The sequence below is a fragment of the Pungitius pungitius genome, chromosome 19, assembly GCF_949316345.1.
Source record: "Pungitius pungitius chromosome 19, fPunPun2.1, whole genome shotgun sequence".
Classification (NCBI taxonomy): domain Eukaryota; kingdom Metazoa; phylum Chordata; class Actinopteri; order Perciformes; family Gasterosteidae; genus Pungitius; species Pungitius pungitius.
In genome coordinates this window covers 4,793,623-4,816,711 of record NC_084918.1, presented here as the reverse complement: position 1 = coordinate 4,816,711, position 23,089 = coordinate 4,793,623, and the positions used below count along the sequence as shown (strand labels likewise).

The window sequence follows — 23,089 nt, the reverse complement described above, 5'->3', positions numbered from 1 at the left end:
GCAGGAGGGAGTTCCAGTAACTGCAGGTCGGAGCAGATGAATATAGCGTTTGTTCTGCGTGTAATATAGGGGGAGGGTAGGGGGGGGGGTGTTAAAAAAAAGGAGGAAAAAAGAGCAGGCGGGAATAAACTTGACACCCGAACTTTTACATGATTGGTATTCCAACTAATATGGACCATTTATTGCAAATGGCAAATACTTGTCACAAGATCGCATTGGCCTGCACTGAGCGGAACAGAAGCACGTTTTACCAGCTTGGAAGTATCATTAAAAATGTGTTGCATATGTACAGCCGCCGGCTTGGGGCTGTCAGAATAATGTTTTCCTGTGATAGAGATACTTCTAAATAAAGATAGATACTAAACGGGAGTGATGGGGAGGAGGGCACCACCTGCTGGACTACAAGCAGCTGCTCGGCTCATCTTTTATATTGTACAATTATGAGCTATATAATAAGGACAATCCATTACGTTAAGGGTGAAATGTACTGTTATTTTCAGAATCAATTAAAGGACTCTACAAATTAGGATATTGCATCATGCACCTATATCAATTCGTCACAGATATTTAGCCACTGTGGGACTTACCGATAAAACAATTGTTTTTAATGTCATTATTAAATGATTATTAATAAAGAGCTCCAGTTCTGTTTTCTATTGATTCGTGTAAAAATAAACACCAACGTGTGACAGGGGAAATAAGTTTAGCCATCGTTTACTCGATGATCGATTGAGTCACCTGGAGTTTCACGTTTGCCTCTATCATGTAATCGAAGATCGACTTTATTTTAGTCACACAAAAGATGGCGGACCGAACGCCTGGTGGCACTCAAAAAGCTAGCGCTAAGGTGAATTTACCTTTTGTACTTGCATTAGCTATGTCTTTTCTGTTGTATTGAAGCTATGTAAATAATAGTAAGCTTTCCCACCCTTGATTATTTACCTATTTAAAGCACGCAGGAGTTTACCGTTACGGGGTGCGCAACGGTGTTAGCTAACTACCAACGTGCTAAAGCTAGCCTCACTGGATAATTTAGCTTAGCAATTTAGCTAACGCTACACAAGAAGGACTTGTCAAGACACTTGACCCGATATAAATACTTTTAGTACAGCTCACTAGCTGATAATAATTAACACGAATAATTAGAATAAAGTTTAGTCATACGTGTTTGAATTCAGAATTTCAGGTTTCGTGTAATATATTGGAGTTTGGGCCTAGCAACATTTGAGCCTTATCTACCCGTTAGACCCTTGTTTCAGTCATACCGATGAATGCATTCGTCGCTGCAGCAGCTTGTTTAGGCCTCTAGATAATTTTGCTCATTAGTATTTAAAGTCCAACTCTCCGGATGTAAGTAAGTTAAAGATATGCAGTAATTGAGACGTAGAAAATAACCATGAACGGTTTGGGCAATGGTCGGCGGTCTACAAGTGGAAACAGCCCATTGTAGTGTAGTGTGAACGGGTGTTGTTGTGGTCCTGAATCCCGCGTAACCTACCTGTCAACATGATGGCTGTCATTCTTGATCGTCTTTTGATATAGATCAAATACAATTTGCAGGCATATAAATACGTTGGTTGCACTGCATTTGTCAAATGTACTACATTTTTAACGATTTTGATGATACCTATTGAAAGCACACCATGGTTTGTTTACTTCTACAGGCGTTGCTTGAGAGCAAATTGAAGTCTTTCAGTATTGGCAAAATGGCAGTGGCAAAGAGGACCCTGAGTAAGAAGGAACAAGATGAAATAAAGAAAAAAGTAAGTATTAGCTTCTTGTCCATATGATCTGTGGCAACTAAGCTACACATTGTACAACGATTTTTCTGTGTTTATTTACTTTGATTTTTCTTTGGTTTGTGTGTTCAGGAAGATGAGCGGGCTGCAGCCGAAATTTATGAAGAGTTTCTTGCTGCTTTTGAAGGAGGAGGAGAGGGCAAGGTCAAGGCCTTTGTCCGTGGTGGTATTGCAAATGCAACAAAAGGTACAACATTTTCATTTTCTCTGCTTCCCAAATAAAATGCACAAACATGTCTTCCATCCATGACTTGAGAATGGAATTTCTTAATCTCACTTTAGTGGGATACAGTACAAACACACTCTTTCATCTTTCAGAGGAGGCAGCTGCTGATGAGAAGAAAGGAAAATTGTACAAGCCCAAGTCACGTTTCGATAACCAGTCAAAAAGCTTCCTGCCTTTGGATACCCCGCCTCAGTTTTTACCAGTAGATAAAAGACATGTAAGTACCACGGGAGTCAACAAGGAGCCTCTTGTGTAACTGCTGTAGTTAACGTTGCTTTTCTTTTGACTTTGCTGATTTTCTTTCTACGTCTGTATTTCAGTCTGTGAAGAAACCTACTGAAAAGGAAAAGAAGAAGAGCAACTTGGAGCTTTTCAAAGAAGAACTTAAACAGTAAGGCCCCGTACATTAAACTTTCCTACATTTGAACTGTTTCGGCTGGTGGAAAAGTGTTCCGTGGTATTAATATTGGAAATGTTAGAATGTGTCATTTGAACATAGGTTGTAAGTAAATTCTCTGCCTTTTGATTCTTCCAGAATACAAGAGGAAAGGGATGAAAGACACAAGCTGAAGGGACGCGTTAGTCGCTTCGAACCTCTCTCGGGCGCCGATGGAAGACGCTCGTGTAAGTGTCTTAAAGCTTCACCAATCTGTTTAGTGGAACTAACTCGGCCTGAAACGGCGCTGTCCCGCACGCTTTAATCCACTAACTCGCCCCTCTCTTCCCTCCACTCTTGCCCTAAAAACAAAATTTACACTGCGTTTCTGCTTCTTTTAGCGGATGGTTCTTCAAGAAGAAACCGTCCGTCCAGTGGTAATTTTGACCTATTACAGTGGCTGTGAATATCCCCATCTTGCTAAGAAAATATCTGGTCCTGTCAGACACCAAAGGAAATTCTTCTCTATTCTGTTTCTGCAGTTTTGGATGATTGTGCGCCAGGTTCCCATGATGTTGGAGACCCATCCACTACTAACTTGTATCTTGGAAACATCAATCCACAGGTGATTTGTAGAGAGAGAGTAAAGAACCTTATTTGATTGTGTTTTTTGGCTGTCTAAAATCTTAGAAATTATAATACAAAGAATTTATATCAAGATATGAAACTGCCTTTTGGATAAATTACATTTTAAATGACAATAAACTCCAAAACAAGTAGGAAACTTTCAGTTCCTTGATGTCCCTCCATTCAGTTGCTTTTCTATCGCGTTGCTTTAGAGATTAACGGTATCATTATGGTTGAAATGCACTGTAAGTCGCTTTGGACAAAAGCATCAGCTAAATGACATGTAATGTAACACGAATAAATAGAAACATGACGTCTGGCCAAAAGTTTTTCTTATGGCTAATTAGGACATGATACACCAGAAAAGATTAAGATCCAACATGTATATCAACAAATATTTTGGCCAATGTCCACAGCCCTAATTGCTATGGTCCAACTCTAAATACCAAAAACAAATGTATTCTATTTTCGAGTGGTTATGTTGTGCAAATATTTGCCAATACCAATGTATGAAGTAATGATATACCTGCCTATCTCTTTGAATCTGTAGATGAATGAGGAGATGCTGTGTCAAGAGTTTGGCCGTTATGGTCCGCTGGCCAGCGTGAAGATCATGTGGCCCAGAACAGACGAGGAGAGGGCTCGGGAGAGGAACTGTGGTTTTGTGGCTTTCATGAACAGGAGGGATGCCGAGCGAGCTCTCAAGAACCTAAATGGTACAAAGCGGCTTTTAATTATTATTATTTTTAAATAAACAAATAACTAGAAGTGATCCCAAAACCTTTTCGTTGATATTTATATTAATTCCTCTTTTACTGCCCTCACAGGAAAGATGATAATGAACTTTGAGATGAAATTAGGATGGGGCAAAGGTGTGCCCATCCCACCCCACCCAATCTACATCCCTCCTTCCATGATGGAGCACACACTCCCACCACCTCCCTCCGGCCTACCCTTCAATGCACAGCCCCGGGAGAGGTTAAAGAACCCCACTGCCCCAATGCTCCCTCCACCTAAAAACAAGGAGGAGTTCGAGAAGGTAACTCATTATGTCAGACTAGGATTTTCTCATGGGTTATGGCTTAAGGGTGAAGTGTTTTTGTTATTTCAGCTTGTAAGATGTTAGCCTTTTATAATGAGCCGTCAAGTCATGTTTTAATCCATTTATGTAAGTGATAGTCTTTTATCTTGCTAAATTAAACTGGCTTTGCACTGTATGTCAAAGTGTGGGTATAAATATATGTTAGCATGTGCAAAAAGCTCAGTGTTACAGACAGGGGTTTATAGTTAATGAATCCAGTGTCAGGGGTGTTTGGCCATTTAGTAAAATTGACGGCAGTAAAGGAAAGTTGTTGTCTATTTGAACTTTAAAATGCATTTTTTATATTTTTCACCTGTTGCCTTTTAACAATACTCACATTCTATGTTTATTATCTGATGTGACTTCATATACAGACTCTGTCGCAAGCCATAGTCAAAGTGGTTATCCCAACAGAAAGGTACATGTTTTTCTTTTTTTAAATTGGTGTACAAACTTAGAAAAAAACATCCCATAATGAAGCTAAAGCTTGATCAATTGATCACTGCATGCTACAGGGGAATGGTCTGTATGGGTGAGCAATGGTTGAGGCTATTGTACAATGTCATCATATTAGAAAATAGACTATTACTGACCAACATGTTAGTTTTGTACCTTTCTCTTTCACACTACACCACCCGCCTCATGTTTCCGTTACAGTAATTAGCAAAAACATCATCATAGTGCCAATTTAAAAATAAATGTAGTCCGTCACTGTTCCATTCCATACATCGACATTCCAGTTTTGTTGTTGTTTTTAGACTTGTGTGGCACGTTTCTCTGCCACATCCATAGTCTGCTGATTCTAGTCCCGTAGTTTTTATTTTAATTTCTTTAAATCCTGCTTTCCGAGCATTGCTCACTCAGACCGTCTACCCCCTTGGCCTCTGTCACTTTATTAGGAGCTCAGTAAATCTGGCCCCTGCCAACAAATCCAAACCTGCCACTAGTAGTCTATATATGACCTTTGACATTGGCCTTGGTGAGCAGCACAAGTTGAACTGTCTGCAGCAGCGAGGGACGTGAAAAGCATCATGGGATGGATTGGGAAAGTATACTGAATTTTACCCCGCCATTGGTACGATCGGCTCCAATACAAGTAAATGTATTCTGTGTTGTCAAATTAAAGACATCCTTTGTCTTGTTGGACACTTTAGGCTATTTGTATGCAGCCTGCACCACATATCTCCCCCAAATTGTCACACAAGAACTTAAGTGACGTTAATTGCACTTTATTCAACACCAGCAAGCAACATGTTCAGCCTCTTTAGGCCATTAATCCTGCTTTGGTTCTTCACTTCACATTAGTCCAAAGATGAGTGGGGATTGAGAGGCTCTGTATTTACTGACTTTTCGGTTGTTACAGTGTCTCATCAATGTCTCGCCCCTTCCCAACTTCTTCAGCTTCACTTGTTACCCCTTTTTTAATATAATCTTTGCCCATTTTTTGAAATTTGAATCTAGGACGATTTCATAGAAAGGGTCCCTACACGACAATGTAATTAAGGCCTGTTGTACTTTATTGTTAAAGAACATAGGCACAAACTTGATGGGGGAAAAAAAGAAAACATGTCAACTACGGAAAAGATTTAATCGTTACCGGAATCGTTTCAATAACACTTTCTGTGATGCCAGCTTATACAATGCATTAACATTCTTATAATGCCTATCATTTGGCTTATAGCACTATATAATTCTAGTTATCAGCACTCAGAAATATTCCTAATACATTAAATAGTATTGGGTCAAGTATCGTAATAATTCATAATTGCTGGACGCTTGCTGACCTTTTTTAATATGTATCATCATGTATTACATTATCGATGGATATGTGAGAAATAGTTATTTAAAATAGGCGTATTAATTGTTTTGACCACCGTGGTTGTTGTAAAGCAGACTGTTTACAGCCTGGTAGAAAAACAAATCTCAAGTCTCTTTAGCTTACCATATCAGGATAACGTTATTTGTTTGTATCACATCTTACTGCGTGAGTGCTCATAGCTCTAATTATACAGTGATGTATTTTCATAGGTAAGTTCATCATGCATTGTAGACGTGGCACCTAGAAAGTGTTATTGAAATGTTTACTGCAACATCTGTTGTCATTTAAGTTTTTTTGGCAGCATTTATGTATTGTTTTCAATAATAGGCTCAGGTTATGTTTGATTTAAGCCTGGTCATGTGACCCTCTCGGACAGGTGTGTCTGTTTAGAATGTCTCACTTCATCCTTTGCAGTAAATCAGTAATACATTCATTATTAATACAGTTATTGTTACTTTGGCCATTTTCTGCCAGGTAAATTACAACCTAGTCACGACCAACATTTGTTTGGCCAATTAGACATCGGATCTGTCCAGACACAACTGTCCCGAGTGTCACACCAACAAGCCAAATGACACTTTTAGCAGAGAGGCTTTTGTAGTGGTCAAGAGTCAGGCCTGTCTGAAACCGTTTGCTTTAACTGTGTTTTTCTTGTAGGAATTTGCTCTCTCTCATCCACCGAATGATCGAGTTTGTGGTGCGTGAAGGCCCAATGTTTGAAGCCATGATCATGAACAGAGAAATCAACAATGCCATGTACAGGTCAGTGCCCCAAGTCATCACTCGCGTATCACCTCTTCACACTTTAGCCCTTAATAGTATTTGCGTGCTCATGTTTTATGATTTTTCTTCCAGGTTTCTATTTGAGAACCAAAGCCCGGCACATGTTTACTACCGGTGGAAGCTGTACTCCATACTACAGGTCTGCTTTCTGCGTTGCCCATAAAGCTTTGGTGGCGTCCTTTCCACATTGAAGCAAAATGTAACAATGTGTGATCAGCAGGTTCTTCTTCGTGGTTTTAACTGTACTCCTTTTTACTTGCTCAGGGGGAAGCACCAGTCAAATGGAAAACGGAGGACTTTAGGATGTTTAAGAATGGCTCCCTGTGGCGTCCGCCTCCTCTCAATCCGTACCTCCACGGTCCGTATGATGACGGTGAGGAAGAGGAGGAAGACGAGGACGGCGTCAGGAAAGGCAGCTTAAAAGAAGAGTAAGAGCATTTCCTCTTGAACTGAACCGTGTAACGATTCATCAGATGTGTGATTTATGTTTATTATTTATATTATAACTTCTGCAGCGAGCGAGACAAACTAGAGGAGATGCTGCGTGCTTTGACTCCCAGGAGGGGAGACATTGCAGAGGCCATGTTGTTTTGTCTCAACCGAGCCGAAGCGGCCGAAGAGATAGTGGAATGTGTCACGGAGTCTCTCTCCATCCTCAAAACCCCTCTTCCCAAGAAGGCAAGACAACGCGGCAAACAACGTCCCGTGAACATTCTCTTCCGTGCCGACATTCCTAAACAAATACAATGTTCTCCCTTGTTTCAGATCGCACGGTTATATCTAGTTTCTGATGTGTTGTACAACTCTTCTGCCAAAGTATCCAATGCGTCGTACTACAGAAAATAGTAAGTACTGTATTTCTTGGCACGGTTTTACACAGCACTGTCAAGTGTTAAGGTAAGAATACCCATTTCCCTACTTCTGTTTCCTATTCACATTCATTCTTCTCCCCCTCTTCAACAGTTTTGAAACCAAGCTATGCCAGATCTTTGCAGACCTCAACGCGACGTACAAAGCGATACAGGGCCACCTGCAGAGTGAGAACTTTAAGGTACCAAGCAACAAAGACCCGCTCCGTACATTGAACCCCATCGGTTTGTCACCAACATTATGTCACTCAACCACCCTACTTTTCCTCTTTGTGGCAGCAACGAGTGATGGCGTGTTTCCGGGCGTGGGAGGACTGGGCCGTGTACCCGGACCCCTTCCTGATCAAGCTGCAGAACATCTTCCTGGGTCTAGTTAATCTCGCTGCAGAGAAGGAAGCCCCCGTTGTCATTGTGGAGGTACACGATGTAGCAATACTGAACCATTTTAATACTCTTTAGTCTTTTGCTCTCCAAGCCTGTCCCACGAGTGGCCAAAGGTCTAGCGTGATTCGTGTGTGTGCGCCCCCCTTTCGGTCCAGGCCGATCCGGTGGAGGACATTGATGGGGCTCCAATCGGGGAGTACGTAGATGGGGCTCTGCTGGAGGATGTGGACGGGGTGCCGATCGACGCAGTGCCCATTGACGGAGCCCCTATTGACGGAGCCCCCCTGGATGACCTCGACGGGGTCCCCATCAAGCACATGGAAGAAGACATAGATGGAATACCTTGTGAGTTGTGCAGAGACAAGCGGATGATTCCAGTCTGACCTGCACTAGGTCACACATCTCTACTCTCTAAGTCGCTTCATTTCTTTCCATTTTCCTGGTTTTTCACAGTGGATCCGTCCAAAGAGGCAACCTTCAAGGTAGCACCCTCGAAATGGGAGGCGGTGGACGAGGCGGAATTACAAGCTCAAGGTGAGACTTTTAGGTGGCTTCCTTCTAACGACTTAACTGACACAAAAAGGGTTTTTTTTTCTTACATCGCCAATTTGGTTGTTTGCATTTTTTGTTGCTTTTTTAACGTCATTTGTTTGCTCTTTAGCTGTGACAACTTCTAAATGGGAGGCAATTGAGCAAACAGAAGAAAGGAAAAAGTGAGTTTAAAAAATACTACATACTATAAGAAGTTGCTTTATTTTTCACCTTTTAATAAAATTAAACTGTTTTCCAACCCTGAAGGGACGAGGATGACAGTGATTATGATGACAGGAGCCCTCGCTCAGATGATAATCACAGCTACTCAAACCCCATCAGAGAGGACTCTGATATTAAGGCCAAAATGTCTGAAATGAATGAAGAGAAACGCACAAAGCTCAGAGAAATCGAGGTACCTCATCATTGTAGCAAACTCCCATACTATAACCAATATATGATGTTCGTGGTGTTTATTCATGCAAATAAATCCCATTGTTTTGACCATTTTCTCTTTATTGTATTGTTCACCCAGGTTAAGGTCATGAAGTTCCAGGATGAGCTTGAGTCTGGGAAAAGGCCCAAGAAGCCTGGGCAGAGTCTTCAGGAGCAGGTGGAACATTACAGGGACAAATTACTACAAAAGGTATTGAAATGAAGCTTTGCATAATTTACCACAGATGACGATTCACTAGTTGACAGATCAATAGTCATAATAATTGTCTACATTTATTTTAGGAAAAGGAAAAAGAGAAACTTGAACGTGAGAAAGAGAGGGAGAAGAAAGAGAAGGAGAAGGCTGAGGCACGTTTGAAGGACTTGAAGAAGGAAAAAGAAAAGGATGACACACCAACCAGGAAGGAGAGGTGACACATCTAGTCGTCGGTCTGCTTTGCTGCTCGTGTGGCTTTTGTTAAAACTTTCTGACTGACGTTTCTCCTCTCTGGTTGCTAGGAAACGGCGTCACAGTGGTTCACCCAGCCCATCGAGGAGTAGCACCCGACGAGGCCGGTCGCCTTCACCCCGTTCCGAGCGGTCAGAAAGATCAGAGCGCTCCGACCGCTCGTACTCTAAAGACACGTCCTCACGCTCCGCCCACAAAGACTCGCCGCGACCCAGCAGCAAAAAGTCGTCAAAGAGGTACGGCTTTCTGTTCGGTGCTTAAACGCCGCGATTTTTAAGACTGCCTCTTAGATACAATGCCCTGTTTGTCTCTTCCACCCCCCCCAGATCTCCCTCTCCTCGTACACCCAAACGATCGAGGCGGTCGCGCTCAAAGACGCCCAAGAAATCAGCGAAGAAATCCCGCTCCAAATCAAGGTCTCCTCACCGGTCGCATAAAAAATCAAAGAAGAGCAAACACTGACACGTCTTTTCGTTAAACCCAAACCAGCCTATTCTTCTCCCTTTTCCTGCGCTGTGTTGTAGAAAAGGGACTGATTTGGTAGCTGAAGATCTCTGCCAAAACATTAATGTATAGACATGAGTGACCATCAGGTGGTTGGGGCCATTGTTTTATATTGTACAAAAAAAAAATGTGCTTGTTTGTCCTGATTACCCAACACCTCTCGATGGAATTCCTCCATGTGGTAGACCACCCCTGAACAGTGTCATGGCTACGGTCATTTCCTGTTTTTGTAGTTATTATTCAAAAGGATTCCTAATAAAGAAATGTCATTTTTAAATCAAACACGGTGTGGACATTCTGACTTTTTGAATGTTTACTGCAACAGCCTTTTCATTTCATACAACCAATTAGTGGTTATTTTGGTAGTAAAGTGATGCACAATTTTACAGCTTGGCCTGGGCTGTCTTTAATTGATCCCTCAGTTCCAGATGAGCAATGGAGGAGAGGTGCACCTCATCAGGCCCATCAGCGATGCGTAGCGTCCGCGCATACGAATACCTGAGAAAGAACGGAGATGCTGGGATCAGGAAGGCCATCGGTTTAACGCTTATTCCAGAGGGGTCTAGACTTACATCTGTGAAAGTGGGAAGTCTCCAGAAACGCCTGCACCTCCATGGACCTGGATCGCACAGTCGACCACCTGACACGCCATCCTGGCGGCTGCCACCTTGATCATAGCAATCTAAAGAGGAGCAGTAAAGGGAGCATGGTGAAAGGCTGTCTGTATACAGGGATCCTTACATTAAATACCTGTCAAGACTTCTTTGCAACTTTACATTAGTTTATTTTTACCTGTTTGCGAGCGGCCCGGCTGCCCCGGGTATCCAGGGCGTGAGCAGCCTGCAGAGTCAGCAGGCGCGTCTGTTCTATCATGAGACGGCACTCTGCAATCCAGTGAGCAACAACCTCCTGCACGCCGAACCGAGCAGAGGGCAACACCCGTTAGGCCGCGTCAATGTGTGTGTGTGTCCACTAGGTGTCACTACAAGGAAAACAACTTGATGCAATGATACAGGCCTGAATGTTCACTTACGTGTTGGTACAATTTCTTCCCAAACGTTTGCCTGGAGGCGGCGCGCTGGCAGAGCAGCTGCAGGGCCGACTCGGCCAGGCCGACGGCCCTCATGCAGTGGTGCAGCCTGCCCGGCCCCAGGCGACCCTGTGCAATCTCAAAGCCCCGGCCTTCGCCTGGAAACCAACACAATGAAGAACTACTTATATCTCACCTAGTAATTCATCAATGGTAATATTTTTTAGGTACCCAAAGACTATTTATACTGACAGAACAAAACCAGGCTTTGTTCTCCAAAGCTCAGTGAAGGAATGCTGTTTAATCATCCACAGGGCTTTGCAGGGAGTGCTTGCCTCTAAGACCCATTGTGAGTAAATAAGTGGGAACAGGAACACACACAGTGTGTCTTACCCAGAACAATGTTACAGGTAGGGACTCGCACATTTTCAAAGTGCACTTCAAAGTGGCCACCATGGATGGCATCTGAGGGAAACCAGGGAAACTCATTTGTCAGGTTTTTACCACCAAAAGGAAGTAAGTACTGTGGAAGAACATGATGATGTAACGACAGCTTGTCCTACCATCCTGCCCAAACACAGTGAGCGGTCTGACCAGCTTCACCCCCGGCGTGTCCATCGGGACGAGGACCATGCTGTGCTGCCCGTGTCTACAAGCAAGATTACAATCACACACCTTTTCAGAAGGAATTAAAGACTCCACAGGTTTTGTTAATCCCAAATTCCATTTTCAATATTATCAAAGAATCTACCGCCCTGATTTATTTTACTCTTGTCAAAACAAGGTTGGGTGTGTTACGTTGCTGAAAAAAACAGAACTGGGTGTGTTCATCTTTAGACATTATCTTAAATGCTGGGGGACGTAAATTATTTAGAGCCAATTACGTATTATTATTATTTCATATGATTGAGCAACAAGTCTCAGCCAGATTCAATTGACAGAGTATTTTCTTAACACAGTACAGACCCACTCACCAGAAGAGCAAACATACAAACTGATATTCCCCACCCCATGTTCTACTGACCTGGTTTTGGCATCTTGAGTCTTGCTCCTGCACATCACTATGGCCACTCTGCATTGGGGGCTCCCGGCACCTGCACGGGACAACGAAGCCACAAAACACCTCATTGCACTGTGGTCCCGATCACGGAACAATCCAAAGTGTTCACAGTGTGACTCGGTTCTCTACCCTTCCGTTGACCCGGGTCTGATCGGAAACCACATGCGTCGCTGACTGGGAAGCGGCACATATTGTGGGGGAAAAAAAAACAAATGGACCTGGGGACGGATTGAAGGCACAGGAAAACATTTGCATTTCCCGAGTCAGCTTTTTGCTTGTTTGTTGGGGGAGAAACTTGCTCGTGTCTTTCCTGTGTCGTAACCAGTCCTATTCTTCAACTGTTATTTTAATTCGACTTTATAGACTCCAATGTCCATTTTAAGTCATCTTCTATTCATCATTATTTAAGCAATAAACGTCACTCTTTGTTACTTAAGTGTTCCAGCTTGCTCCTTTCATTTTGTTTAACTCTTTGCAAAACTATGTTACGTCCTGCGCACCATGTGACATGCAATAGGCTGTAAAACCTGGATGAAGCAGCTTAAGTGCAGAGGGATGCAAACGCAAAATCATTTGGAAATACCGTTAAAGTGTCCTTCAATGAGTCTGTTTGTTTGTTTCTTCCGAAATGGCAAAACTGTCCCCTAAGTACAGCACATATGGACACCAGACGGCTACGGACAAGACATCAATGGAGGGCATATATTCACAGAATCCCGGAGCATGAGTGCACACGGGCCCTTGAACAAACACCCTGTGACGGACGAAACTCAGTCTCTGATTAAAGTTTAAATAATGCCGCTTTCACTTAAAATAAAAAAAAGGACACCTCACAGAGCTCAAAGCGCACACATCTAGGACGGCATGTTTGGCGAGGAAGATACAAAGAGCCCTGCTGTCGTGCAGCAGCCGTGTCTGTACATGTTCTGTCACCACTGGAATTAAACTTCCTGAGAAAGACACACCAAAACAAATTAGGTTGAAAAGAAAAGTACACGTCGGTATAACATTCTTCTAAAAACAAATAACCTTTTTTCTGTTGCCAAAACATCCAACTTCAATTCCTTTATGTACATGATGGAGAAAGATTAAAGGCAAACTGAAATAACTGACAGTATTTAACAATAGAAGATCCAATAATTCATTTAAAGGCAAAAGAATCTACAGAATGTGTTCCAATGTGAATCAGTTTGGTGAACAACAAACACAACACACAATAACGCCTTGTTCAGCAGGTCAACATTTAGATCCACCCGGGATGCAACTCTATCGTTTTCTTTTCTCTCAGAGACAATCAACAGGCCCCTCCCTGCACGCCATCAAGAGGAAGACTCCACACTCCACACTCGAGATTGTTTCCTCTTTATAGTACCTCGCACACAAAGATACTGAGGACTTCTTGTGAATTCTGTCGGCCATACCCCTCATCATAAAACGGTCTTAAAGGCGCGCACACACACACACGCACAGTGCGCAGCGGGTGCTACGTGGTGAGCAGAGGTGCTCCTTCAGTGAAGGGGCAGGCTGAGGGAAAGAGGTCCGTCCCTCCAGTCCTGTGGTTCAGACCGCTTTTCTCCTCAGGATACTTAAATGTTTGTGTGCGATTAAAAAAAAAAAAAAGGATCTCACTGACTTTATAACAAGAAGAGGAACAGACACGAGGTAAGAAGATCTTTTTTTCTATTTTAACCACCTAACTCAATATCTTTTTCTACTAGAACAACAAGTCAAAGTATTGCTAGGTTGGTCACACACACTGAACATTGACTTATAACACCGGGATTTATATTGTGCCTTAACAGTCAAAGTCCTGCTCAGGATATTTTATGGTATTATTATTCAAACCATAACAGTACTGATAACAAGCCAAGCAGAGATGTTTGCATTCCCTTTCCTTTTCCTCTTCTCAACTCAGTCTCGGATTTATTAGAGTATTACATTTGAAAACATTTAGTTTCTCAGGATCACGCGACCTAAATGTATTATTTTGCCTGCAATTCTTTACATAGAATAAATGAAATGAGTGTGATCCAAATGTAAAGTAAAGTGGAAAAAAAAGCGGTTTATTGACTTTCGTGCCATTCAGCTTGTAGAGAAATAACCCAAAGAACTACACTGAAAACAAAATAGCTTAAGTTTAAACTATTTCACCCTCTATACACATAGCAGCTGTTCATGGCACTAGAATACTTGACATATTTCTGATTGATCAGACGACATCTGCTCCCAAACATGAGATAATGACTCATGAAACGTATCCAGGTCTGTTATATAATGACAGTCAGGAGCCAGCGGGATTTGCCAAAATGACCCTGTGACGCAAAATATTCCATGAATAGTATACTGGTCTTAAATCAGTTTCATTAAAGTTCCCTGAATAAAATAAAAAATGACACATAAGTAACATCTTCTACCTCCAACTCGGTTTGGTAATGAATCTCCTACTTTTCCAAGCAGCCCCAGATTTGTGTGTTTGATCACCGAGTGAGTCACCATGTACACCCAAACACACGGTATCGTATTTACTGTGCGAACAGGGAGGGGACGTTAACAATAGAGTAACACTGGAGGACAGTCTCCCTCCAATGGGACGTCCTGCTAAAGCAGCACATAGCGGTGAAAGCAACATCCTGGATTTAAACGTGGCCAGACACAAACAGACACTTCAGTTCCATTTCCTGTCATTTTAGACTTTGGGGAAGATGAATGTTGAGCTTTGTTCTAAAGTGAGGAGTCAACTCCATGCTGCTAATTTCAGAGTATCCAGCAAACTACAAACCGACTCAAATTAAAAGGAAGCCCAGACAGTTCAGCCGGACCTGCTTTCATGAATTAGGGAAATCATGCAGCAGAAACATCCATGTAGAAAAAAAAAATCCCTCTTTCTGGTGAAAAGCTTTGTTTGAGTTACAAATAAAATGTGTCCAAAAGCACACATTACGCTTTTATGCAATGGGTCCATCATATCAACCGAGGTCAAATCCAAAAATGATATCTTTATTTCTTTCCTCCTCCAATTCCTCTCTTTGTGTCCTGTACAGGAGAAGAATGGACGATTCCTACTATGACGACGAGTACGTGGCGTTGAATGACAGCTACGATTACAACCCAGAGCACGGCGTCTGTGACAAGGAGGCGGTGCGCTCCTTTGGCAGCGTCTTCCTCCCCGTCATCTACGCCTTGACCCTGGTGGTGGGCCTGGCCGGGAACGCCCTGGTGGTGGCGGTCTACGCGTCCAAGCTGCGCCTGCGGACCCTGACGGACATGTGCATCCTCAACCTGGCCGTTTCGGACCTGCTCCTCCTCCTCACGCTGCCCTTCTGGGCGGCCGACGCCGTCCACGGTTGGACGTTGGGCGTGGCGGCGTGCAAGCTCAACTCCTTCCTCTACAGCGCCAACTTCAGCTGCGGCATGCTGCTGCTGGCGTGCGTCAGCGTGGACCGCTATCGCGCCGTGGGCCACAACCCGGCCGGCAGGCCCGGAGCGGGTCCCCGCGTCCGGCGGCGGTGGGCCCTGGTGTGCGTGCTCCTGTGGGCCTCGGCCGCCGTCCTCGGCCTCCCCGAACTCTTCTTGTGCACGGTGAAGCGCTCCCACCACAGGGCGGCGTGCACGGCCGTCTACCCGTCCGGCATGGGCCGGTCCGCCAAGGCCGCCCTGGAGCTGGTGGAGGTGACGCTGCGGTTCCTGCTCCCTTTCTTGGTCATGGCGGTGTGCTACGGCTCGGTGTGGCGCGTGCTGAGCCGGGCGGCCGGGGTGAGGAGGGAGCGGAAGTGGCGAGCCCTGCGCGTCCTGCTGGCCGTGGTGGCCGTGTTCCTGCTCACCCAGCTGCCCTACAACCTGGTCAAGCTGGTCCGAGCCATGGACATCATCTACCTCCTGGTGACCGACTGCGAGGTCAGCAAGCGGCTGGATCGAGCCCTCCAGGTGACAGAGAGCCTGGCGCTGGTCCACGCCTGCATCAACCCGCTCCTCTACGCCTTCGTGGGCTCGTCCTTCAGGGGACACGTGCTCAAGGCTGCCAAGCGCCTCGGACAGCGACTTGGGAGACACCCGCGGCAGGCCCGCGAGGAGCCGGCGGTGGAGATGACCCTCAAGACGCCAACTCAAACGCAGTCGCAGTCCGGGTCGGAAGAGCAAGCCACCAGCACCTTCACTATTTAACCCTCAAATGATGTACTCGTTGTCCTGAAAGCGCCTGCACAAAATTGTATATTTATGTATATATATATATATTAACACGTTTAGTACCATAAGTGATATTCATCAATAACTAAAACATTCTTATTGTAATAAATAAATATACACAGTTTATAAGCACTAATGAATTTATTTTACTACGCATTTTGTTAAATAAAAGATTCTCAATGACACGCAGCTACAAAAATCAGTTGCAATTCGATGCACCCCCCCAACAAACCTTTTCATCGCTACAGTCACCTGCATCTTATTGTATTGCATCCCGTGGCTCCGGGATGGGATGAGGATTTCTTAATTGCACAGTGGGGGGGGGGTGTGGCAGGGGGGGGGACCCATTGAGTCAAAAACCATTTGGCCAACAAAGACAAACAGCAGGACCCCTCCAAGGCGGAATATTCCTTGGAGAAGCTTAAACTCTGTCGTCTTTATTCCATTTACAGTGACTAATGATGGCTTGAAGGGGAGGGCTGTCCACTGTAATGAAATACAATGATCATTTGAGTGGTATTTAAATGCTCTCAGGCTGCTGAAGGATTTCCCCTTTGTAATTACTCCATCATGTAACAATATGCTCAACATAACCCTCAATACAAAAACAAACGCCAAATGCTTATGGAGAAAAGAATGCGGGTCTGGGAGTAATTTGTGTACATTACCACGTGCATGGCACATTCTTTTTTTATTTTCCACACCACGAAGCTGCCATAGCAACATCTGCAATATAGACCCACCCATCGAGCCTCTCTGAGTCACACAGACATAAAAAGGGAAAAGTAACGAAGTGTGTTGGGATTCCGGGGGTAACATTTTTCACGTGTGGTTCGGTGAATGAGTTTAACTTACAGTGGAGTTATTTCCAAACAACAAAAGACTACGACAGAATGCAGAAATTATGCAGAGATGCTGCGTTCAAACCAAAATGTGACGAGTCTCAACTTGCTGTGTCTTCACAGTCAAAAATATTGTACAAATGCAAACAAATGCACAGATCCCCCTCTGGGGAACATGCTGCGAAGGCGACCAAAGGCCAAAGGGGCAGCGGAAACGCCCATGACGTCAGTGAGCAGGTGGCGTCGACACAACATGTGGTCCTTGTAAAGAAATGAGACACCACAGAACATCCTCCGTCAATGGAAGTTCCAGTCACATTCTGTCTCGTTTGATTTCTCCCATCACAACTCCCTTACAGGATATGGAATCAGCCACAGATAATCAGATAGTCAACAGAAACTCACACAAAGAGAGGAATTTATGCTGGTCGAGAAAATTCTCAAAACCAGAGAAAAATGTTTCTGCTGATGGACATTTCACTTCCAAGGAAAACGGAAATAAACTTACATACCATCATTCTCCTCGTGTCTGTGAAACCATACAGCTTCAGAAACAAGACGGATCTTCGTGCGGATTCGAAGAAAGTGAAAAAAACAACAGGCCACTGGTTTCCTTTAAAAGTCAAAACCTAAAACCACATCTGTGTCAGAGGAAACATCTGGAAGATCTTTCAGTTCAAAGGGCTTTAGGGAGTGCACGATAGAAATCTAAAGACACTAATGAGAGTTTAGATTTTCACGGGATATCAGTCACTTAAATCCTAAATACTTAACTTAACAATGTTATTGAGTTCAAATGCATAGTCCCTTATATTAATCAATGATGTAGTAAATTTAACAGGATAATATGAACCAAACTGAGCCAATGAGAAGCAAAAGAGACTGTGCCACTCACACATGAGTCATCCACTATTCTGCTTCCCAGAATCAACAAATACCCACAATGTGTGCATATATATGTATATACACATACACACAGATGTTAAACTGTTCACAGCACCAACAGCCTGGGGCATCTGACACATTTTCCAGAATGATTCCAGATGATTTACTGAGTCTCAAGGTGTCTAATGGGGTTGTATTGGTTGTTGTGTTAAATAACCAATGTGAATAGAAAGGTACATACCACTGGTCCACCACTTCTTGCCGTTTATGACGAAGCTGTCTTCATCCCTGCAGAGAGTGCACTCCATGTTGGTTGCATCACTGGAGGCCACATCGGGCTCTGGGGGAAAAGACCACAGGGCGTCTTTAACATTTTACACAGAAGAAAAAAAAGAAGGAGTAATGATACTTTAGGGTTAACATATCCAACCCGCAGCTTTTCTCTTAATGTTCCATCTTTTCCAAAGGAATACACGTATACACACCATTTCATACTAAAACAGCAGATATCTTAAGTGTCTGAACTCTATAAGCACGAGGGAGGTTCATGTTTGTTGTCGTCCAGTAGAATATAAATCACCCAAACTTTTGACAAACAACTTCCCCAAAAACACTATTTTATAACTCTCTGTGTTTACAAAAAAAAACACGGGGAGTTTCACACCCACTGGAACGGGGAGCGTGCCGCGGTTTCCAGGCAGAGAGGAAAGCAAATGAGGAAAACAGGGAGAAATGAGTCATGATGAGCTTGGTCCTTGTTGGCGTCTACCATTCCTTAGGAATCACCCCTGCTACCAGGCTCATTCAGACCACACCCATCACTGGGAAGTCAGAACGAATGCAAACATATTTTGAGGAGTACCGGGGTCAGAATAAGGGTTTAGAGACGCTGCCTTAATTTGTAACTGGAAAGTGGTCAAGTGAAGCGGGACTGCTGCGTGGTGGAAATACCTGTCATACAGAAGCAGGAGCGGATCTCTCCTTTGAGCAGAGGCTCCAGCCATTTACGCTTCTGCTCCTCACTGCCGAACATGTGGAGCACCTCCATGTTTCCTGTGTCTGGGGGGGGGGGGGCGAAGAAGAACATTAACCACACACTGTCCTCCAGGAGACGAGCAACCTTTGAATATGCTCTTTAGGACTGAAAACATTACATGTTAGATAATCGGACCAAACGATTCCCATATATTGTGCTATTTATGCACAATAATGGTCGACATTTGGAGAGAATTCTAAGAGAGCATTTTAATTTCAAGTAATGCACTGGAATCACAGCACGTTACCCGGAGCCTGGCAGTTGAAGACCTCCGGGGCAAAGAGGCAACGCCCGGTTTCCTCTGCGATGAAGGCATAGTCCAACTGACTGAGGCCGCTGACCGCGGGCAGGAACAGGTTCCACAGCCCCGCCTCCCTCGCTTTCACCTGGAAACACGCACGTAATCGCGCACATTTTGACGACCTTGATGTCGCTAGTGAATTAAGCTGTCATGGCAAGAGAGCAGACTTTCACGTGTGAAAGTTAAAGTTTGATACAAGCGGGTCTGTTTAGTGACAAACCAGGTGTTCGTCACATGATAAGAACTCACATGCAGGTGTTTAGCACAACTTTAACTATCATTAAAACAATAATCTGACAGCACATTATTACTGCATATAGCTAAATATTTCCTGCTCCATTACATTGTGTCTGAATTTGTTGTGGGGACTGGTGAAATACATTTTTTGCCAATAAAATGAAAAGGGGAAGGAGCCCTTTCTTTACACACCTTTAGATCCTGTATTATCTGGGGGAGGTGCCACCTCTGTGGAGACTGAGCGTGTTTGGAGTAGTATTCTGCAACCTCCTGAAAATACAAAACATTTTTTTGCCTAAATGGACCCAAATGACTTTGGACTGCAATGTCCCTTCTGCACTCCGCTCATCCGTGGAAACCTGCACTCTGAACAAGGAATTCTCAAACCTTTATGAGATTTTACTCTGTGTATATGTAGTCATTTTTGAAAGTAAATCGACAGAAGAAACGTTTTCATTTTTTTTATCTTTACTATGTTTCACACAAAATAAATCTCTACTGTGCCAACAGATCCCACAAAGAAAGCCAAACACGATTTGCAATGCTTTCCCACAGCCGGCTTCACTGCAGTAACATTGCTGCGATGTGATAATTATGCACACAATACCCTTCGTGTAGTCAACAGACTACTTGTTCTCTCGCTCTAATGAATGAATCCCGATTGCATGAATGAACTTGTGTTCACCGTCAAATCCTTTCATGTAAAAATGTCCATCCAGGCAAACAAAATCTCTCTGACGTTCTCGGCACTGACCTCTTGAGCGGGAAGCACGTGCTGTCTCATGAAGTCTTTGACCTGCTGGAGAACAGCCCGGCCTGTAGCGGTCTGCAGGAACAGGCCGTCAGCTGATGGACCCGCGTCGGACCTGGCAACAAACCTCTCACACGTTCAAAGGTCAACGGGTGACATCGGACACAACTCTAGCAGGTAACGTACCCCTCTGCGAGCTGCAGGGCCATCTTTGCCAAGGGCTCCACACACTGGCCGAACTGGGCTGCATTGGGAGCACTGGCATTGCCCAGTAGGTGGCGTGCATAGATCCCCTGGTTGGAAAAAAAAGGCAAATAAAGGGCAGTGGAGACGACATTAACAGCTAACCACATCCATGTATGTGTGTCTGTAGTGAAGGAGAAAACTGTGTGTGTCAACCGGAGCAAACCTGTGCAATTCCTGCCATTTTAAAGACAGACAGGGCCAGGTAGAATCTCAACTGTGGCAAAGAAGACGGGATCCCCCGGACACGGCAGTAAATGGAGATCAGGTTTTCCACAGTTGGAATACCTGCTCATTGGTTGGAGGAACAAAGGGGAAGCAAAAACAATTAGTGGAACAAATACTACGTCTATAGGTACATGCACTTTTATAGATGTTGGACCACAGCAAGTCCATCTAGTGGACCAATGTTCTGTGCATGGTTATGATTTAGTTGCTACCTTTGATTCCATTTAAGCTGCCCATTGTGCTCGAGATGTTAAAGCTTGTAGGCCAAAAGTGAGGCATGAGGAAGTAGGCCAGATCTGCCAAGGGCTGCCCAGTGGTAGACAGCTCCCAGTCCAGTACAGCCATTACACGGGCCTAGTGACATCAGACGCACTTTGTGAAGCACCGCAGTCACTGGAAGCACTCGGGTTTCACAAGTCGTACCTCTCTTGGGTGGAATATCAAGTTGTCCAATCGGAAATCTCCGTGGACCAGCGTGACCTCGTTATCACCGGCGGGCAAATTCTTCATCAACCAATCGGACAGCTCGCTCATGGCCGGAATGTCCCGGTGGGCCGCTGCGGTGTACTGCTTTGTCCAGGTGGACACCTTTTGAGACGGAAAGAAACTCTTTGAATGTTGCAACTGCTCCCAAAAAATGTATCTTGATGCGACGGGTGTGCGGTGCCATGCTCACTTGTCTCTCGCAGTAACCTGATCCTTTTCCATATCCTTCAAGGTTCAGTGACACCAGGTCCAGGGAGTGCAGCTTGGCCAACGTTTCTACCGCAGCCACATACAGAGCCGCTCTCTCTGCTGCGCTCACTCCGGGGAGACGAAGATCCCTGAATATTCGCCCCTGTTCAACGCGGAGGGGATAAGGAAGCGTTTGTGTTTTCACCCAATGATCGCTGTATAATGACAGAGACTGGGCTTCGTTTGGGTATGTCAAGTCAGCGTGACGGCAAGCAAACACTGGCGAGTCCAAATGTCATCATGTATCATTGGAATATATAACAAAGGTTAAGAAAACAGCAATAAATATATTACATGCAGCAACAGTGGAATTTGCTCTTGGTAGCACAAGCCTACCTTGACATGCTCCATTAAGTAGAACTCAGTTCCAATGATTTCAGGCTCAGTGCAGTGCAAGAGAGGCTGAGGTACGGGGAATCCAGCGGAGAACAGGGCCTTCTGCACCCGATACTCCCTGTCCACCTATAAGCACAGCCACGAAAGGTTCACCAACAACAACAACAACACTGTAGGCCTCAGAACGGTTCATAAATCATATGTGATTGCAAATCTATAGGAAGCGTCTGGGGAAAGGACTATGCACTTTGGTAATGGTAGTAGACAATATTCAGTTGTTAATGCTTACATTTCCATGACGATGTTTAGCAGTTTAAATCTAAAAGAATTTTGAAAAAAGGACCAACTGTATGAACTTAACAAAATGATACTTAAATGAACGTATGGCGTAATGTGGCTAAAATGGAATGTATGGACATGAACATTAAATAAGAAAAAAAGGAATCCGTCTCCATTTCGATCACAATTGGACTTCCAGACCACATACTGTGATCATTTCCTGAAGACCTAGGAAATTATATGATTGTAAATTACACAAGCAGTACACAACAGCACTTATAAAAAACATTTATTTTATTTTCCACACGCAACTTCTGTCAACAACAAAACGTTGCCGTTACCATTTAGACAAAAATATTAAAAGATAAGAGAAAGGCCACACATGAAACTTGAATCATTGAACCATTTATTGACCACAGTCATTGATCAGTAAATGCATCAGAGTGAAACCTTAAGAGGTACCTTGTGGGCTCCTGGCAGCAGCTCCCCGGGGGGCTTCTTCCTCAGAACATAACTGTTTGAGGGGCTTTGGATTAAGAAGGTCGGGTTTGACTGGCCAGCGCTGGGAAAAAAAGAAAGAAAAAAAAACAGTATTTGCTTTCACTCGGTGAGAAATGGAGAAATGGTCAAATAACCCCGTGTTTATTTGAACGTTACCTGTACTGTCTGACAGTGAGCGCGTCATTGTTTGACACGGTCCGTGACTTGACAGACAGATACTTTTGCAGTCCGTCGACACTGAATTTGTGCTGCTGTCGAACCGAAGTGGTCATGTCCTCCATGGCTCAGTCCTCGAGTGGATTAATCATCTCCAGGTGCGCTGTTGGCCTGTTAACTTTCGCGTTGTTGGTAGTGGAGGTCGGACCAGTTACGTCTGCACACACCGACGTAACGTCCTCAATGAAAAGTATTTAACGTTACATCTTACAGATATGTGGCAGTTTCAAAAACCCAGTGGACGTAAATAGTGAAACAGCAAATCCACGTCCACATAACCCGTTGAAATACTCAAATCAAAACAATAATGTAATAAAAAAT

The 23,089-nt window shown here is 44.1% G+C and overlaps 3 protein-coding genes across 5 annotated transcripts; 2 read left to right on the top strand and 1 right to left on the bottom strand.

Annotated features, from left to right (window-relative positions):
* The first annotated feature begins 743 nt into the window (after window positions 1-743).
* u2surp (U2 snRNP-associated SURP domain containing) lies at window positions 744-10,185 on the top strand. Of its 3 annotated transcripts, XM_037456332.2 has the most exons (26): window positions 744-847; window positions 1,665-1,763; window positions 1,872-1,986; window positions 2,118-2,242; window positions 2,346-2,416; window positions 2,561-2,649; window positions 2,803-2,838; window positions 2,944-3,026; window positions 3,579-3,744; window positions 3,856-4,067; window positions 4,484-4,527; window positions 6,586-6,690; window positions 6,784-6,850; window positions 6,976-7,139; window positions 7,227-7,389; window positions 7,477-7,556; window positions 7,675-7,762; window positions 7,860-7,997; window positions 8,120-8,309; window positions 8,418-8,498; window positions 8,626-8,677; window positions 8,763-8,910; window positions 9,031-9,141; window positions 9,234-9,361; window positions 9,450-9,635; window positions 9,726-10,185. In XM_037456332.2, the coding sequence occupies exons 1-26, from the start codon at window positions 803-805 to the stop codon at window positions 9,859-9,861; spliced, it is 2,922 nt and encodes a 973-aa protein (XP_037312229.2). In that variant the 5' UTR covers window positions 744-802; the 3' UTR covers window positions 9,862-10,185. The 3 variants fall into 3 exon arrangements, with proteins under 3 accessions (XP_037312229.2, XP_037312230.2, XP_037312231.2); XM_037456333.2 differs by lacking the exon at window positions 2,803-2,838; XM_037456334.2 differs by lacking the exons at window positions 744-847; window positions 1,665-1,763; window positions 1,872-1,986; ... (5 more) ...; window positions 3,579-3,744; window positions 4,484-4,527 and having other exon boundaries at window positions 3,943-4,067.
* acad11 (acyl-CoA dehydrogenase family, member 11) lies at window positions 10,022-22,933 on the bottom strand. Its single transcript, XM_037456335.2, has 20 exons — window positions 22,709-22,933; window positions 22,514-22,613; window positions 21,773-21,898; window positions 21,378-21,539; window positions 21,125-21,289; window positions 20,914-21,055; window positions 20,640-20,761; window positions 20,417-20,523; window positions 20,234-20,345; window positions 19,672-19,749; window positions 19,189-19,327; window positions 18,857-18,964; window positions 18,147-18,245; window positions 11,958-12,027; window positions 11,497-11,582; window positions 11,327-11,398; window positions 10,937-11,091; window positions 10,696-10,812; window positions 10,476-10,585; window positions 10,022-10,401 (listed from the first exon to the last, which is right to left on the bottom strand). Exons 1-20 carry the CDS (start codon window positions 22,831-22,833, stop codon window positions 10,287-10,289), a joined length of 2,310 nt encoding a protein of 769 aa, XP_037312232.2. The 5' UTR covers window positions 22,834-22,933; the 3' UTR covers window positions 10,022-10,286.
* On the top strand, window positions 13,436-16,290 carry ackr4b (atypical chemokine receptor 4b). The gene is made up of 2 exons (XM_037456338.2): window positions 13,436-13,655; window positions 15,035-16,290. Exon 2 carries the CDS (start codon window positions 15,042-15,044, stop codon window positions 16,152-16,154), a length of 1,113 nt encoding a protein of 370 aa, XP_037312235.2. The 5' UTR covers window positions 13,436-13,655; window positions 15,035-15,041; the 3' UTR covers window positions 16,155-16,290.
* Window positions 22,934-23,089: the final 156 nt, after the last annotated feature.